General features: G+C 39.7%; 1 protein-coding gene across 1 annotated transcript in view; it reads left to right on the top strand.

Annotated features, from left to right (window-relative positions):
• Positions 1 to 1,545: 1,545 nt before the first annotated feature.
• The window catches only part of LOC104469106 (WD repeat- and FYVE domain-containing protein 4-like), a gene marked incomplete at its 3' end in the record, with an annotated part of 30,435 nt that continues 13,609 nt past the window's right edge, over positions 1,546 to 18,371 (top strand). The window contains 10 exon segments of the mRNA XM_010083474.1: positions 1,546 to 1,806; positions 7,302 to 7,416; positions 8,020 to 8,123; positions 9,520 to 9,666; positions 10,050 to 10,239; positions 11,400 to 11,589; positions 13,657 to 13,817; positions 14,155 to 14,619; positions 16,207 to 16,311; positions 17,252 to 17,451. Of these exon segments, the coding sequence (XP_010081776.1) occupies positions 1,546 to 1,806; positions 7,302 to 7,416; positions 8,020 to 8,123; positions 9,520 to 9,666; positions 10,050 to 10,239; positions 11,400 to 11,589; positions 13,657 to 13,817; positions 14,155 to 14,619; positions 16,207 to 16,311; positions 17,252 to 17,451 (1,938 nt within the window).

Raw genomic sequence — 18,371 nt, 5'->3', positions numbered from 1 at the left:
AAGATAATGTCACCCTCTTCATCTCTGCAGTATGGGGCTACTGCATGAGTGTGGACGTGAAACTCGTTCATCTGGCTTGGAGTGGGCAGAATGCAAGCAGTAAGCAAGATGCATAACTGATGGATGGTGAAGGAAGAGAATCTCAAATGTAGTATTAATGTTGGCTCATAATTTCTAAACCAGGCCCATAACAGCCTTTCTAAAAATTTATTTTAAAGGGTATACGTATTGGTAGTGCAGGAGATCTGACTCAGGTTTTTAGTTACATTTTCTTTTTGGCATTTTTATTGACAAACTAGAATGGTAATCAAAAAGACAGTGTAGAGAAGGAACCTATTTCATAGAAATGGAGGTACATTGGTGTTTTTCTTTGAGGGGGTGTAATGATGCATTGAAGATTCTTCTAGGCTCTTAAAATACAGTATATTTGGTAAGTAAAGCGATGAGCTACATTCATCTTGGTGGCAACTCCGAAGCTGCCTGCCCATATTATAATAATTTATGTGTCATATTTTGAGTAGTCACATGATGTCCTAAACACCAGTAAGCATATGGCTGATTTTGATGGAAACTGGAGAAGCCTGATTTCCACTGGCATAAGTGTCGTCATTATGTAGGCTCTAGGTAGCAGGTGAGCTCACAGAAAACTATGACAAAGGAGTAGAGTTGCTGTGGATTTAAGGCTGTGTCAGTGACCTCCCAGAAGACTATGGATGAAAACAAGGCTGTAAAATAGATAAGAGGACTCAGGGCTGAGATGAGGGTACTAGAAGGATTTTTCTACCTGTAGTTCAAGATGGACCCATTGTAGGCTCATTTTGATGGAAGTGAGGGTGCTAGAAGCACCTCACTCCTTTGTTGAGGTACATCCATTTCAGTTTACAGGATCAGCAAAACAGGTAATGTTGTAGTGAAAATACCTAGCTCTTATACACAGGTGTACATCTGCAGGATAGAAGAGTGGAATATTGCTGCCTGTTTAGACCTATACACCCGTGTGGGGATTCCTTGACTTTTTCACACAGCTCCAATTCCAGCCAGTGCTTCAGCCCCCCTCTAGATGGGGAATGCATCAGAGATGTGCAGCTTAGTTTAGCGTCCATAGTCAATGAAGCATGTCACCTGGCCCTTGGGTAGTGCTCTTCTGTTGCAGATCTGATGATGATTATGACTTGTTTTACAATTGAAGTGAGTGAAGTATAGGGAGAGGATCTGGCTCAGTGGCAAAGCTGGGTCTGGAATCTAGATCTCCTGCGTGGTTTACCAGTTTGTCCTGCCAAAGCCCAGATGAGTTGTGTGCACATGCAGACGTCTCACGTGCAAGAGCTTGTTCATGTGATTGCAAGATGGTGCTGCTTTTGTCCAGGAGCAGAGTGCTTTGCCATCACTGGCAAAAGTGTCAGTGGCTGCCAGTGTTTCCATGCTTCTAAACTCCCCAACTCCAATAGCTGAGACTTTCACTGTCTAGTTTCACGGGTTGACTGGTAAGAGATGATCCTAACAGTAAATAACACAATATCTTTTAACTCCAGGTCTTATTTCAGCATGGACAAAGCAGCTGAACTCACGTGGCAGCTGGAGGATTCACCTGGCAAAGCAGGGCAGCAAGAGCAAAGCCCTGATGATGGAGACAAAACAGAAGTGCCTGGACAGCCTGCACACAGCAAGGACAAGTCACCCCAGAGCCATACCCTCCAGTGGGAGACTGTAAACAGACAGTTTATAGAGTATGAGCAGGTGGCTCCGTTTCTTGTCCCAGAGGAGCAACAGAGAAGGCTGCTGGACTTTCTTCCCCTCTTTTTAAAGGTACGTGCCCCTTGTTGCCTTTGGTGCAGATACCAAGGATGTAACTTGGAGTTTCTGTTGCTCCATGCGTTCTGTGGTCACCCTAACAGCCAGTGGAGTGAATTGGAGCATGATGTCTTTGTCTAGGTGATAATTACCTTTATTGCATTGGGAGTTTGAGGAAACAGTTTCTTGTCCTTTCATCTGACCTACCTACTATGTTAGCATGAGGAAAGTATATGGGAGAGCACTGCTTTAATTTCATGAATGGCTAAATTCTATTCTTGGAGTCAAGGGATATGTTGGTGAGACAGGCATGTTTCAAAGTGAGTACTCTGTGAAGTAGTTACTTCATGCCTGCCTCATCTATTTTATTACTTAGTGGGGGACTGAGCACAGTTCAGTCTGGGAAAATGTGGTGTGGCATGCAGCGAGCTAGGGGAGATGTAGCGGCACAGTCTTAAAGTGGAATATTTGGGTTAATGACAGTGCTGACATCTAATTTTAGTGCTTGAGAGGGGAATTGTGTTATAGATGGGGAAACTGTAGCATGAGGAGAGGAAGGTTGTACTGTGGGCAAGGGACACAGCTGAGAACTAGAACATTTTGATTAGCAGGCTGCCCTACCCCATGCCCTAGAGCTTCCATCAGCCAACAGCTTCTGAGGTGGCCGTATTGAACGGTGAAACTGGAAGAGCTCTGTAATGAATGGGAGCCTTATGGACTGATTTTAGTTGCTAGAGTGTGTGAAACATACTGGGAACTGTTTGAGTGGACCATACAGTGATAGAATGGCAGAGCTTAATACTGAGAGGAGTAGAAAACGTGGCCTATCTTTAAATATACTGTGGCCATGTTGTAATACAGAAGAATTGTTTTTCTCTTGAATGATGTTGGGTATTTATGGGTATGGAATCTGTTTATACACTTTCTCACTATGTAAGTCTTTCAGAAAGAAAATACAAGCTGCTTCTTGGTGAAACCATATTTTAATGATGGCATATTTCGGCTATCTGTACTTGTGAGTTTTCGGTGTTCTTGAGTGACCGAAATCAGATCCATCTCTTCCCTGCCTGGCTGAGATGGTTTTCTAAAAAGAAGTAAGTGGGTAGGTGAGAAGAAAAAATGTTAATTATATGGTCACTCTGTTTGTATGGAAGCACTGTGGGACATAAAAAGTGATACTCTGTCGTGAGAGGAACATTTTGAACTGTGTGTGCAGGGAAATCACTATGCACATGGCTGTAAAATCTTTAGTGTCCACAGAAAAGCAGGAACAACTTCCAGACAGTCATAAACATTTCACTCAGCTGGATGGAGTATGAACCTCTGAAGCTTCCAAGTCCTAGTGCAGAGCAGGACTTTGTTGTATATGCTGGTATCAGTTAACAGCACTGAAACAAGTCACTAACTGGTGTCAGTGTGATGCAAACAGCTGAGTTGCAAGTAGGATCTAGTGATGCCTATGGTGAAGAGTTTGCTGACTTTGAGTGCAAGCTTGCCATGGTCCAAGGCAGTGCAGACAAAATGGATGGAGGGGTCTGAAAAGGCAGTGAGCGTATAGCCTGACGTCTCAGAAGCAGCCATTTCATTTCATCTAAATGGCCCTACAGTCATTTTTTGGAGTGAAACTTTCAAAGGACTGAGAAAGTTTTTGTTATTGAGCAAAGGTGACAAAAGCTATAAAACAGAAGTCGTAGGAATTAAAAGTTGGACAGGAAAGCAGGAAATTGCTTATTTGTCATGACATATCAGAAATAAACTTTAGTACCAGTGCATCAAAGGACAGCTATTCCCCAGGACACAAGCTGAGTATTGCTAAGAGACTGGCATGTTGTGCATATACATGTTAATCAAGTGTTTCCCTTCTGTAGGGATGAACTTCACATGCTTTAAGGTTGTAGACAGTGATTTCCTGAATTGCAGTAATGCTTGCAAAGAGGGGATTTAAAATTCCTAAAGGATATTTTGGCTACAGAATATATTCAGAATGGAGACGTGAATTTCTCATTAGCTCAACACTTGATTTTTGTGCCCTTCAGTTTTCTTAGATGTATCAATGGAGCTTTGCAGCACTTTGTTGGCATTTGGGTTCAGATGTGTGGCTAGAGCATTTTGGCCTTGCATCATTTATTTAGGGGTACATTGTGGAGAATCTGGCCCTTAGTTGAAGGGGTTGAGTCATCATGTCCTTCCCCATGCAACTTTTGCTCCTTTCATGTACCAGCCTTCTGCTCTGTGCTAAACCTGTGGGCTGGCTTGGGGAAATTCATCTCAGTTGAGTTGTACATGTTATGAAGTTCTTACAGAAACCTCACTTCCTCCTGTTTAACAGGGGACTCTGCATAAGTCCTCTAGCTCCTTGGAGGATTTTCATCTCTTGCTCTTCCTTTCCTTGCTTGATCATATAGATACAAGTGCATCTCTGTTTTTTTGTCTTAGAGTGCTTTAGCTCCTACTCATTTGGCTGAAGAGAGAGGCTGCTAACCAGGAGCCACCTGTGGTGTGGGAGCTCATTACTTACTGATACTCCTTGATGGTGAAGGAAAAGGTGTAGGAGGAAAATGTTATCTATCTGCTTGTGATTCAGGCCTAAGCTGGGAGTTGTTTTAATGTGCCCTCTGTGTCTTCCCTCTTGGTGCCTCAGAACATATCAGAATGTTCTGTTTCATGGCTGGCTTTTGAGCTAGCATCTCTCCATGAAGTATGAAATAGGAAGGACAGATGGCAGCAGCAGACACAGGGAACTTGTGGCAGAGTCTTAACCATGTGGAAACAGGCTTAAAAGGAAGAAAGAAAATCATCTTACGTTGATACCGTATTTGAGTTTCCCCTAAAGGCAGATATCCTGGATTGGAGTCCGGTTGATATTCTTCCAGGTACAGCGCTTTTGTAGGTTCAAAGATGAATATGGAACTGATTAGTTTTGTTTTTAATGTAGAGCATATTCTATAGGTTTGTGTCTGACCCACAGGAAGATCACCTATAAAATCAAATCAGAATATTAGCGGCCTAGTTTGTAGTGAGATGGACTATCTAAATTTTCGCAGAATGGTACATTGCTATGAGCCTTTAATTACTGCTCTCTGCTGCGTATGGTCTGAACTTCTAAAATTTATCCTGTTCTTTTTGTTAGCAGAATAGTGATTATAAGAAGTCTTTTTTGAAGTGTTCAGAGGGTGTTCCACTTCGAGACAGAGAGGCAGGAATCTACCACTGCTTTCTTCTGAAAAAGGGTATAGCTTAACGACTAATCTTGTATATTCTTAAGTGGCTGTGAGTTTCTTGTCATTGTGTTTGCCCAGCTTGCCTCTGTTTTCAGATTTTCCCTTGTTTCTGCATCAGAAGTGGAGGAATCAGTGGATCTTGCTCCTGCAGCTGAGGGTCTCTGAAAATCATTTATGGTCAAAATCTGAAAAAAAAAAGCTTGTTTTATTTTTAAATATAATTGATTGATTGAAAATTAATTGGTAGGCACACTGTATGATTACATTTCACTCTTTTGTAGCCCAGAAGAGAGTTGAGTGATGTTCCAGAGGTCAATGCGATAAAATGAAGTAAAAAGCAGGTGCTTGCCTGATTGCCAACAGATGACTGGCCCTTTGAAAGAAATAGCTTGTCCATGAGCTGCCATCAGCAAAGAAAGAGCAAGTAATTAAAAGCAAAGTTAGGAAAGGAAATAATGATTGTAGAGGATCTGCTTTCACAAAGGCTTGCACTGATTTCTTGGCAGACAGTATTATGGGGTATCTGCTCCAAATTATTTTGGGAGAATAGATGTCTTATTATTTTGTTACCTTCCTTTCATCTTATGGCCTTACAGCTTGACTTTTCTGAGCTTTTAGAAGGAGGAGACTTTTGTAAAGAAAATTTTCAAGGTTGCTGGGAATAGAGGTGTCTCAGCCTGCTAGTTAGGGGTGAGTGCTGCACTACTGTTGATACATTGATGTGTGTAGCATTGGATGTTCTATACAAAAGTAAAGGTACCTGATGTTCAGGCCAGTTGGGTGTGATAGTATTAGTCTACTGGAATATTTTTTATTCCTTTTGAATGTTTTTTTTCCCCCAAAGTCAAGGCTAAGAAACATTTGAGAGGGTTTTCTGAGACTCAGAGCAGGGAACCATTAAGTCTTGCTGTTGTTCCTCTTGTCAGTTTTGCATTGAATTGCTTGTCCATTCTTGAACAAGTAATTTAAAACCTCATTTATAAATTGTTTATAAACTTGTCTATAAATTTATTTTCCTTGGCTAGCTATGCATTAGGACTATTCCTTCCTATTTAGGGGTGCTAATTTCCTATTATGGTATAGGAAATGTTTAGAAATCCTGATCTGGTAAACATTTACTGTCATCATCTCAGCATTTCGGAAGTGTGGCTTTTCCTGTATTAGCACTGATCCATACTCATGATGTAAGCTGGCTTGTAATGTTGTAAATTCCTAGCCAGGAAGGGTTGTCACTCCAGGCCTGGCAGCCTACACCTTAACCCTATGGGCACATTGGTTAGGCAACTCATATTGCTGCAAAATCACAGCCAGTGCCTTTTCAGATAGAATATTACTGGTTTTTCAGCTCCCTTCCCCATGTTTTCTTTTATTTCCTTAGTTTGTAACAAAGATTGTTTCTGTCCAGCAAGAAATGTTGATTTTATGAGCCTTACTTTCCTCCCAAAATAAAGTAGAATTGAAAAGCAGAAGCTCTATGAATGTATTTAAAAGAACAACAACAAAAAAAAACAACAACCCCAGACAACAACAACAAAAAACAAATCCAAATGATTTTGCTTGTTTGGTCATTTTGTGATTTTTAGGAATTTATTGACTGGAAATAAATATTTCTTTTTCAGGAGAATCTTGGCCCGTATACTGCCACTTGAGAGCAGTAGTCCTGTATTACCATGGTTTCTTTTTGACAGATCTGTTGCAAATACTCCATGAGAGCAGCAGTTCCAATGCCATTTCAGTCTCTTAAGTAGCTGAGACTGTGCAATGATTTGCTGAACAGAGAAACTACATCTTTTATTTTTATTTTTTACTCCATTGAAAGCTCAGGTTTTGCTTATGACTAACTTTAGTTTTGGGAAGACCAGTTTTTGGCGAAGGATATACTTTTACTGAAAAGTTCTTAGACAACTTCAGCTATAACCTCTTCAGGCTACAGGGTGTTCATGTTGTATTTTGAAAGGGACTAGCATGCTTTTTGATACAAATAATAAATGACACAGCAGCTATGATGAACATTTACATTTTTTTGATTGTATTCAATGGAAAAAAAATAAGTGATCTCTAGTAGGTGCATTATGTGATTCGAGAGGTAGTGCCAGGTTGGCATCTGTATCTGTAGTGTCAGGCTCCTGCCTGTCTGGCAAATACTGCTTAATGGACTGCACTGGCTGGGGAGGGAATTTTGCAGGGTAATGTTAGCTTTTTGTTTGTTTATTTATATTTATTAGTACTTCTCAATATACCAAATATATGCTGTATCAGAAAGACTTAAAAGTTATGCTTGGATTTCAGGCCTGGGAGCAGTCTGCTGGTGTAATCGTATTCCCCAACATCCAGCTGTTAGCCAGTGAGGTTTCCAAGCTTCTGGCAAAAGAAATTAAGAGGATCCTCAATGGCAAACCTGCAGGTAATGATCCCATACCATATCCACTCGATCCACTTATTCTGGGAATGTGCTGTCTTTCAGCTGTCCTCTGTGCTTACCATGAGGGAAATAAGGGGGAACATGAAAATACTAAGTCCAGCAAGCCAGATCTTTTAGTAGCTGTGAGATAGCACTGGTTTTGGATGATTGCACTGAAGATCTGGCCTTGTATGCTGTGCTGACCTTGGTTTTGGAACTTTTATAGCTGCAAATGTATAATACTGCATCTATGCAGTAAAAGATCAGGCTACACGCTATTCTGAGGAGCTCTCTTTAATGAGAAAAATACTGCTAACCACATATGGCTTTCCTGGTGGCTGTTGTACATTCTTCACACTGGTCAGCCAGCAGACTTTGTGAACTGTGTTGGTATTTCCAGTGAAGCTTATCAGTTTGAAACATGTAGTTTACATAAGCTGACCTGAACCTGGTGCTGCATCAAAATCCTTTTATGACCTTCTGTTTAATTCTGTGGACTCCTGTTGTTGTAATTTTGTTAAATTTGTTAGATCTGTTAAGAAAGGATCAATGCAGCATTTTCATCTTTTGTTAAGGAATAAAAGTTTAATGTGTTTGTGGTAACAGAGGAAGCTCGTCTAGCTTTGGAGCAATTTTTGCAACAGAAAGGGGAAGCAGAAGATGGCTGTTTGCTCCTGAAATCAGTGTATCTGCTCTCACAGACTGATGTGGTAAGAGAAATTACTACAAAGGGTTTTTTCTTGTTTTGTTTTGTTTTTTCATTTTTATTTCAGAGAAGCTGGGTAGCCACCCCAACAGTGGAACACCTAAGTCACATAATGCTTTGTGCTTCAGCATACACAGGGTATACAGTCAGGTAGAGGACACATAACCAGGTTTATAGTCCAGGCTTTTCTGAAAGATGGAAATAAATGCTCTGTGATTTCAGATACCTTTTTTTTTTTTTTTTTTTTTATCATTAAGCAGCTGTTTTTTTGTAGCATTTCTCTGATTTGTTGGGGTTTTTTTTCCCCATTGTGCATCACTGCTCTTCAATCTTTTTTTGTCACTCCAGCTTATATGCCAAAAAGATGACTAGTAAGGATCTGTCTGTCTAATAATGCAGTGGCTGGATTTTCCATCCCGATTGCCTCTCACTTAGAAGCATTTCAAAGCATTTCACAAACTCTACTTCCACAGCCATCCTGAATGCAGACTGGTATCAGCAGTACAGCCTGCTGATGGGTGCATTTATACTTGACATTGAGCAGAGCAGTTTGTCTCATCCTTATTCAGATACATGAAAATAAAATCTTACTGTCAGCTTCTAGTGGACATGTTCTGTGTCATAAGGAGCTCTATAAATTATATATAGTTAGCCACAGCCTGCAGTTCCAGATGAGGTTTTGTGTTTTTTACAGATATAAGACATTACTTGCATAACTGCAAATCACAAACTTAAGTCTTCCATTTAATTTGCTGCTGATTTTTATTTTCATTTTTGCATGCCAAGCAGGCACAATGGGACTTCTTTGTAAGTGGTACACAACCATAGTGAAGATGGGAAGAAACTGTTGAGAAACAGTGTCTCTTGCATTTATAAAAGCTATAATTAGAAGTGTGTGTGCAGTTATTCAATATGTTACAAAAGCAAAGGCGTTACAGCTGGATTGCTGCTATGCTGAGTCAAAGAGGAAATGGAGAATTCATGCTTTTAACATACCAGCCCTCTATAGTTGCAGGGTGTCCTGTGAACTAATGATAAAGAGGGCAGTCTGCCCCTGGACTGACTGCTGTTTTAGCTGCTAGTTAGTTTGCAGGTTATGTGCTTTATCAACTGTAGGTCTCGTTAGGCAGGACGTAGTAAGTATCTATGTCAAAGCTGTAGTTCAGCTGGAGTGGGAAGTTCTGGGAACAGCTATGGCAACACATGGTCAGTGTGTTTACTTCTGCCAAGTGAATTTGTACAGCCATGCTATGTGATTGGCACACTTAGGTGCCCCAGAGCACTTAAAGATAAAATGCTCAAGTAGCTCTTTCATCTGCCATCACTACACTGAGTGTGTAGAAACACAAGGAAACTGTGGTCAGCTTCTGGAGTGGCTGATTTTTATTTTCCTTACTTAGAGAACTATGTGGAACATCATTGGATCTGGCCTTCCAGCTGCTCTGATGCAGTGCCTGTACCTTTTCTTTACTTTTCCTCCAAAGAAAACCAGTGATGATGGAGAGACAAGTGATGATGACACTGAAACTCAGGAAATGCTTGTTAAGGTGAGATGTGTCTTTGGGAGTTCGTTTGCGCTGAGTATTCAGACTTTCAGGTAGACTTTTAGCCAGTGATTGATTCAAACTGCTAAAAACAGGAGTAAATTTGAAAACCATTGAACAAGCATCAGGAGCAGTATAAAACTATCTGAGATGATGCTGCTATATCTTTTTGGTTTTGTTAGACAAAACAACATGACTTTGTAAATGGGGAAAAAAATCTATTAAGAATATCCTAGTGGTAGTTTTATTTGTTCATTTCACTGAATCCTTTCTCCTGGCAGTACTGTCAAACTACATCTGCCCCGCTTCCCCTCAATGGATTTTTTCTGTGTCTCCCAGGTATTTGTAGAGGTGTTTATTGTAGCTGACATTTGTTTGCTTTTCAGATAATGCTTAACATGTACAGAGAGGAACAAGGTGTAGAGGAACTTCTGGCAGCTGATAAGCTTCAGTCATTAATTATAGCAACTGCTTCTCTCTGGGACCAGTGTAGCCACTCGTGGAAAGTACCTACGGGCCGTGTGCTGAGAACAATTTCAAAGGCTCAGACCAAAAACAGCATTGTGTACCTGCAAGGTTTGGCTTAGTAATTTGGCTTCTCCTTTCCTCATAGCTCCACTGAGAATGAATTCTCAAGAAGAGTCTTGCTGTGATAGATTTTTATGTCTACATCATCTGGTAGTCAGTCAACTGCTAAGCATGGGTTCTAGGCACCCTAGGCAGGAGCTTTATTTAGTACTGATAGCTATGTGGAAACTGAAGTTTTTTCTACACAAAAAGTAAAATTACAGGCATGAGCCAATCCCACTTGATCACACTAATGTAGGAAAGGACAAGATGTTGTGTTTTTTTTTTTAATCTGTGTGACTCTGTGTGTGAGTCTAAGGCTCATTCACACCCTAAATACAAGGTTGAGGGCACTGCCAGAGGAGCAGTATTTTTTGGGACAACATCATGATTAGTTGACTTATATCTTCATTTCTTCCTAGGCTTTATTAGAGTAAGCAAATTTTTTATTGTTGAGAAGTGCAAAGGCCACAAGTCTCAATTTCTTAAAAGGAAAAAAAATAGTTTTATAGTCCACACTTTACTGTCAGTATTTCTTGTTATGGAGTAACTGCATGTAGGTATTTTCATTTTTTGAAGTAAAAACTTGGCTTCCTGGGTGAGACTGAAAGACTGAGGAATAATAGTCCTAAGAGTACTGAACTGTTTAGACATTTTGAAGCTGTACTGGAAGGACTGGCCATCAGATTAGACAAGAAAGCTAGGCTTTATTGCTTAGAGCAAGAGGTGTATACCACGTTACGTATGCCTTATTGAGCAAAGAACGAATTTGTGAGGTCTGCACAGAATGTGTAATTGACTTAGTACAAGACAATTAAATATGTCAGCCTCCAATTACCTTCTACTCAGACAGCTGAATTCACTGTATATGAATTTTGATGAGTGGATGGGTTGAAGTTTATACTCCTGAGACTGAATCAGCTTCCGGGGAGTTAGGCAAAGAAACGCATGCATACTTTAAAACCAGAAATCTTCTTCATGTAGCCTCTGAGATGAGCGTGATGTTTATATATCCTCTTGTCTCTTCTTTCTGGAAAGAGTTAACTGACTCTTGTTTTACTGGGGAATAACTCTTCAGACTTGTTCCATTTTTTGTTGGTAAATTTGAACTTGTTTGACAGTCTGTTCTTAAATACCTGTGGGTTTTGTTTTTGTTTTTTTCCCCACAGCTATGGACTGCATTAAAATAGCTATTCAGGGTCTTTTTAAACTGGCTGATACTCTACCTGCTTGTGATGTGTGTGAAGCTGCTAGTATTGTCTTGTGCTTTGTGAAAGATTCCTATCTCGTATCATCAGCTTTATTAACAGAGTTTGAAAATAATGATGGCTACCAACTCCTGCTAAAAATTTTACTCAGGTAAGTAGAGAGGCTTTTAGTGAGCTTTTTAAAGTAAAGCTTCATTTTCAGAATGCGTGGTGGTCTGTTTTAAAATATGAATCATGTAGATAATCCTGTGTGGAGACAAAGCCAGTAATAAAGACCCCAACAATGGGTCTTTTATTGCTGTTTCAGGAAGGGAAGCAGTACATAACTTCTACTGAAACCATAATGGAAGTTAACAGTAGAAGAAGTTAGTCTACAGGTGAGATAGGAACTTACTGAACACAAGACAAAGGTTCTTCATCAATTAGTATTAGAGGGGATGTAGGTCTGAAACATTTGTCTCACTTAAGGCTAACTCTTGATCTAGGAATGCAGTCAACTAGAGAGGGAAAGCTGATGTCCTTGCTGTGCAAAAAAACAAACAAAAAAACCCCACCCAAACTTATATCTGAAATGGTTATGTTCTTCAGAACTGAGACGTGTATGAGCATATCAGGACAAATCCCCACTAGTTATCCTAATAAAAAATACAAAGTAGAATCTTTTGCTCTCCTTGTCTCCTTGCATTGTCTAACCAGGGTCTGAGTTTGCTATGTCAAAACAGTATGTTATACCAGTTCCGCAGAAGCACTTAGGAGCTTTCTTCTGGTTTTCTTTAATGTCATATGAAGAAAGCATTTCCAGATCTTCTCAATCTATTGTTTCCATTCTTGCTTTGCCTTTTCTTGTACTACTTCTCCAACACTTGCAAGAACTTTGTTCCCTGACCAGTCCGTTAGACTGAGGGGTGGTATTTTGTAATTTCGATCTAGAGGATTGTAATTTGAATCGTGAATCCAAAGATATCTGTAGGTGGGTGTGGTTTCTGATGATTTTTGGATGATACAAACTTATTAACCTACAATTGGAAAAAGTTTTGTCTTTTTCTGACAGTGTTTTTAGCTATCAAAGATTGTTTAGCTTTCCCTTATAAATAAGCTGTGCTGAGATGTGTATTTCTGATGAAATTCTATCCATATAACAGCAGCAACACCTGATCTTCATCAGTAAGGGCTATGACTGCCCTTGTCATTTTTAACTAATGTAATTAGGCTGGAGAGACAGAAGTAGCATACAGGTGTTCAGGGCTTCAGATTAGTCTCCCTTCCCAGCATATACTGGGAGAAAGGGGCAGACAGAGAGCTTCTTTCCTAAATGTTTTGTGTGGCTAGGTTTCCCCTTCTCTGATGTTTGGAGTTTCCTTTTCAGGTAAAAAGAATTTTGCTGATCACATTCTTTCCCAACAAAATGGATACTAGCATTTGTCCTGTCCTTTCTTTATTCTTGTTTAGATTACAACAGAACATATTTGTTTCGTTTTCTTCTGAGATTTTCATAACTTTTAGTATCAGTCTATTGCTCTGCCAATAACCCATGCCCAGATGCTGTAGTTTACCTTAAGAATTGACCCCTCTAAGCAGTACAGAATAGGATTACATGATAAGGAGCTCTTTGCCTTTTGGCAGACTCTCTCTTCAGTCTAAGCTATGGCAAATCTGGGGTCACAGTTCAAACTGTTTCCTTACATAGGAGAGACATGCTATCTTCATGTCTGATTCACAAAGCTCAGACCATACAATATTTTTCTCTTCGAGGGCTGAGATTTTTGTTATTTATCTTACCTGGCAAGCCTCCGTATGCCTGCCTTTTAATGTGGAGTATCTCTTTTTAATTTTTGATCTCTCACAAAATTTACATTTTTGCTGTCCAAAACAGGCATTATTTCAGAGAGAGTGACTTTTTTTTTAAAGTACACATAGGTTGACTAAATTCCAACATTTATCTTCCTTTTCTTCAGAATGCTCTTACAGTGTCACTTCAGTTTTCTTCTTCAGTTTGTAAGTTTTGTTCTGATTCAGAGTGTGCCACCGTAGTGTGGATTTACTGTTTGTAAGATGGTTAAACAAGTTGCAGAAATAAGACAAAAGGACAGTAAAATAGACTTGGGGAGAAGTGGGGAGTAAAATGGGTAGCTACTGTGTGCTCAGTACCTGGGGATATATCCAAAATGTTTGTATTACTAAGGCATGAACGTATGACTGTCCCAAGTTTTGTTCCTAGATGTGAGGGGTTGCAGCAAAATGAAGAAAACCGCTATCTGGATGAGATCTTGGACATACTGACTTGCCTTACAACCTGTGGAAAAACTGAACTGAAAGTTTCTGGCAACATTGTACATCCCCAGTTACCACACTTTGATTTCGAACGGACACGGTCTTCTGGTACAGTATATATATATATATGTGACTATATAGGTAGGTCATAGAAAAATGAAGCTCTATTCGTTACATGTCTTAAGATGGAGGACGGAGTATGAGATGGTATCTTCTGATCTATGTGCTTAATGCTGCAGGAGCCTGAATGCTACCTACATCAGACTGAACTGACTGTGTCAGCTGTAGGGTCTGATCCAAAGTTGAGAACATGCCTCCCAATCACATTTCTCATGTCCATGACTTATATCTCCACTCTCAGACATGTTTTAATGTCATAGTTATGGTGCTTGCAGTCTTAAAGAGCACTGGTGTAAAAATAATCTCACCTGGTTTTGTCCCACAGGAATGACAGTGAAAAATCTCCAGGCTTTTCAGGTGTTGCAGTCCATTTTCCAGAAAAGTAATGATCAGCACCTGTGTAGAAGAATCTTGGCAGCAATTGGTACCATATGGGCCTGGGACACAGTAAACTTCTTTCTTCTAGAATGGACACTACAACCGATCAACCAGTTCACTGACATAATCCATTTAAAACCACACCCAATCCAAGTCCAGTTCTTCAGATTGGTGGAGTCCATAGTGCTAGACCTGTCCTATGTACCCCATGAAATTTTGAAGAAGATTCAGTATTTGATAAAGGAAAACATAGTGCCATTCTGCACCTTAACAGCTCTCCAGTGCCTTCTCAGCATGACCAAGAAGGACCTGTTATTCAGCGACATATTCCGTGACTCTGGGCTCTTAGGCCTACTGCTGGCACTTTTGAGGAAACAAGCCAAGATCCTGAGGAAGTCAGGTACAATTTAATGTCATTGACAATGACTGTTAAAGTTGGCAGATCCACAGGAATGAATAAATCTTTCTGCGGTAAATTTATAAATTTTATATACTGAGTAGCTAGATTTTGTCTGCAAGCCAACTGGCCTAAGTTTGTGACATACCAAGCTGGATTCTCTCTGAAATCTTAGCTGTTTATAGTTCTGTTCAGTAGCCTAAACAGTTCTGGGCTATTCTTCACCAGCATCTGGTGAATTACTCTGGAGGGTACCGTTCAGCCCACACTTTTAAACACATCTCAATTTGGGGTTCTCTAGGGTGCCAGCTTGAGAGTAGAGGAAGAAAGAGTTTTCCACAGTGCTTAGTTCGTCTGAAAATAACACTTAATCATGAGGACTGATTATGGAAAGCAGTTTCTTGAATGTTGGCCATATATTACCTGCAATTACTACCAGCCATTGTCATCTGATATACTTATCTCCTATTATGAACACAGGAAGTTAATAGTCCTGGTGTGGTAACTGTGGGGTACAGCTGACTTAAGGAACTTTTTAAAGAAAGCAAAATGCATTATAACATTTTCTGTTCATGTGCTGTATGTATTTGGAAATGCCTTTAAATTTCAGTGCAATTGTTGTTCAGTTGTTCAGCAAAGGAGGAGGGACCCAAAATACTAGGTATAACTTCTGATGCAGCAAGCACAATTGAATTATTTGTACACATTTATTCCAAGCAACAGAAGGAATATGAATTGCAACAGAAGTTCCAGACTACAGACACTAATTACCTGCAAGGACACTTAGATTTGCATTCTTGCTATCAGAGAACTAGAATTTTGTACAAGAGTACTTAGATAAGGATTGTCAAGATGAATACCAAAACCAAGCTCTGGTTATGAGCTGGTACATAGGTGCATAAAGCTTTTATCTTTGCATTAATTTCACTGCTTTAGATCACCTGGTGATCTAAATGTTGTAGAATGAGTGATTGAATGGATACGTAATTTGTAAATGTAGACACAGAGATAAAGAGGGACAGACGGAAAGACATTGTTTTTTCTTTCCCTTGTTTGGTGTCCAGAAATTTAGCCTGCAAACTTCAAGACTTTTAGATGTAAAAACTAACCTGCTTTACACTGTCTGATCCTGGAAATGTTTGCCTTTGAACATGCAGGGGGTTTCTGCTCTTCAGGTTTAGTTTAGATGGTTAAGTACTCCCTGTTGCTATAGTATTTTACCACTTCATAGCTCCCAATCTGTAATGTTCTTTTATTTGGATGTGTTCCCACCAGGAATGACTAAACAGGTGACTCTACATCAGTTGGGAGGTGGAAACACCACTGTTACCTGTATTGCCTATGCAGGAGATCTGGGCTGCAGACCATAAAATCAGAACTATCATAGCTGTGTTTCCCAATCCCAGACTAGACTCTGATGATTAGACAATGCCCTGTCTGTATTTTGATGCTCATTTTAGGGTTCAAGTAGTCTGTAAATAATATTTAAGAGAAAAACAGAATTTCCTGGATAACTGAGTTTCCTTTTTGGTTTAATATATTTTAGCTACAGTTAACCATGTCTTCTTAAAAATTGTGTTGCGACTTTTAATACACTGACAGCTGGAACCCATCTGCCTGGTGTGGAAGAAGGCACTGAGAAGGAATTAAATGCTGTGATGCTGAAGATGGTGGCTGCCCTTACAGTGGGGTCTGTGAGGAACACTGGTAAGAAATTACATATGACTGCATTACCTTTGTGATATTTGGTGGTAAGTGGCCATGGTGCCTCTGAAGGAGCACCAACAAATTTTCCAACTTTTATGCTTCAGTGAGAAGTGGAGGACAAAAGCTAGAAGTGTCAGGATAGTAGTGTTACACCAGGAAGAAATGTGTCAAAGACATTCTTATCCTGCGTTATGAGCCTTTTCCCAGTAATTGCCCTGCTTCCCTCATCCATGTGGATACTCCTGAATTGTTCACAAACTTACTCTGTGTAAAACAAAACTGTGTGTGAGTTTTGTGTATTGTTTGTTCATCCAGATTTTCTTCCATGGTGTCTTGATGGAATGAGATGCATGCTGAGTAGCACTCATACATTTAGTATTGACATACCTAAGAGGTATCACAGAATCACAGAATGTTAGAGATTGGAAGGGACCTTGAAAGATCGTCTAGTCCAATCCCCGTGCTGGAGCAGGAACACCTAGATCAGTGCATCTGTGGGGAATCTTGTGGAACATAGTAATACAGAAGTGAACTCTTCTGAATATTGGAATCCACTCAATTCACTTTTGAATCCTAGAATCATCATGTTTGCAGCATCTTACACAGTGCAAAAATATTGTCAAGAACTATGAAACAGCACCCTTAATAAACTAAAGAGATGTTTAAGCTGAAAACTGATAAGGCATATTTTCGTTTTCATTCATTATTGTATTGTGAAGCTGTCATGTCTGGTGGTTAGAAACCATAGTCATACAGTCATTTTATGCCTAGTTGTTCTTGGGCTGTCCAGTTTGGGTTGTCCTTAGCTTAACCAGCTCTTCTTGCCTCTCTTGCTGTATTTGCAGAAATGTGGCACTTCACACCAACACTGAAAATCTGCCTGTTAAAACTACAAATAAAGGATAGTTTAAGTAACAAATGATACTGTATTTTTCCCCAGTTGTTCTGAAGGACTACGGAATGGTGCCATATATCAAGATATTTTTGGATGATGAGTGCTACAGGAGTGCTACTCTCAGCATCTTGGAGCAGCTATCAGTTATCAACTATGAAGAATATATGAGCATTATTATTGGGGCCCTCTGTTCTTCTACTCAAGGGGAACTGCATCTGAAACTAGATCTGCTAAAGGTAGTTAATGTAGCTTCCCACTTAGTTGTTGGTTTCTTGGAAACTTGTGGCAAATTGCTCTTACTCTCACCCCTAGCACTGTGTTTTTTTCCAAGAAGGTAAATGCAGAAGAAAAGGAGCCATGAGCCAGTTTTTTATTCTGGTAGATTTGGCACTTTGATTTTTACCAGTGTCTGTATTACTCAATATCAGATTGTGAAGTGTTTTGGAGACTGAAATAATAAGGCAAGATGCAGAAATTGAAATGGCAAAGGGCACAGTTGAATGAGCAGGTCTATGTAATGTGACAGAGAAGGGAGAGACAAATGTAAATGAAAGTGGAGGAGATGTGCAGGGGAGGATGTGAGAACAGGAAAAGGAGTAAGATTGAAAGGGGCAGGATAGCCATGAGATGAACAGCTTGATTCTGATAAATTTCCAACATTGAAACTGCTATCCTTAATTTTGTTACCGCTCACATACACCAGTGTCATGGGAAAAGACATGTGAGATGATGGACAGGAGCAGTCGTGTGAATGTTTGGAGAAATAAATTGTTACTGTTCATGGCCTCTATTGTGTTTACAGAGGGTCTGATCCATAGGCAATGAAGCAGGGGAAAGAATCAGTATGTTTTATTTGGTTTAGATCATAGGCATCACATTGAAAAGCAGCAGTGTTGTAAGCACTGATGTAAAGTTTCATTCTACCTTATCTATCAAGTGTGAACTCAATTCACCTTTCCGCATAATATAGCAGCTGCTTCTGTGATAAAAGAATGTATTACTTTAAGAAACCAAAAATGTGACAAAGTTTATATCTTTGATTTGAAACAATAAACTTTAACAATAGTTGTGAAAAAGTTGAGTATGGTGTCCAAACTAATATGAAAACAAATGCAGCTTCACTGTCTAATTTTGACAAATGATAACTATATTAAAATATAATGTA

This window comes from Pterocles gutturalis, unplaced genomic scaffold (assembly GCF_000699245.1).
Source record: "Pterocles gutturalis isolate BGI_N339 unplaced genomic scaffold, ASM69924v1 scaffold45620, whole genome shotgun sequence".
Taxonomy (NCBI): domain Eukaryota; kingdom Metazoa; phylum Chordata; class Aves; order Pterocliformes; family Pteroclidae; genus Pterocles; species Pterocles gutturalis.
Note: the sequence above shows the minus strand (reverse complement) of the source record. Positions and strands in the feature narration are given on the sequence as shown.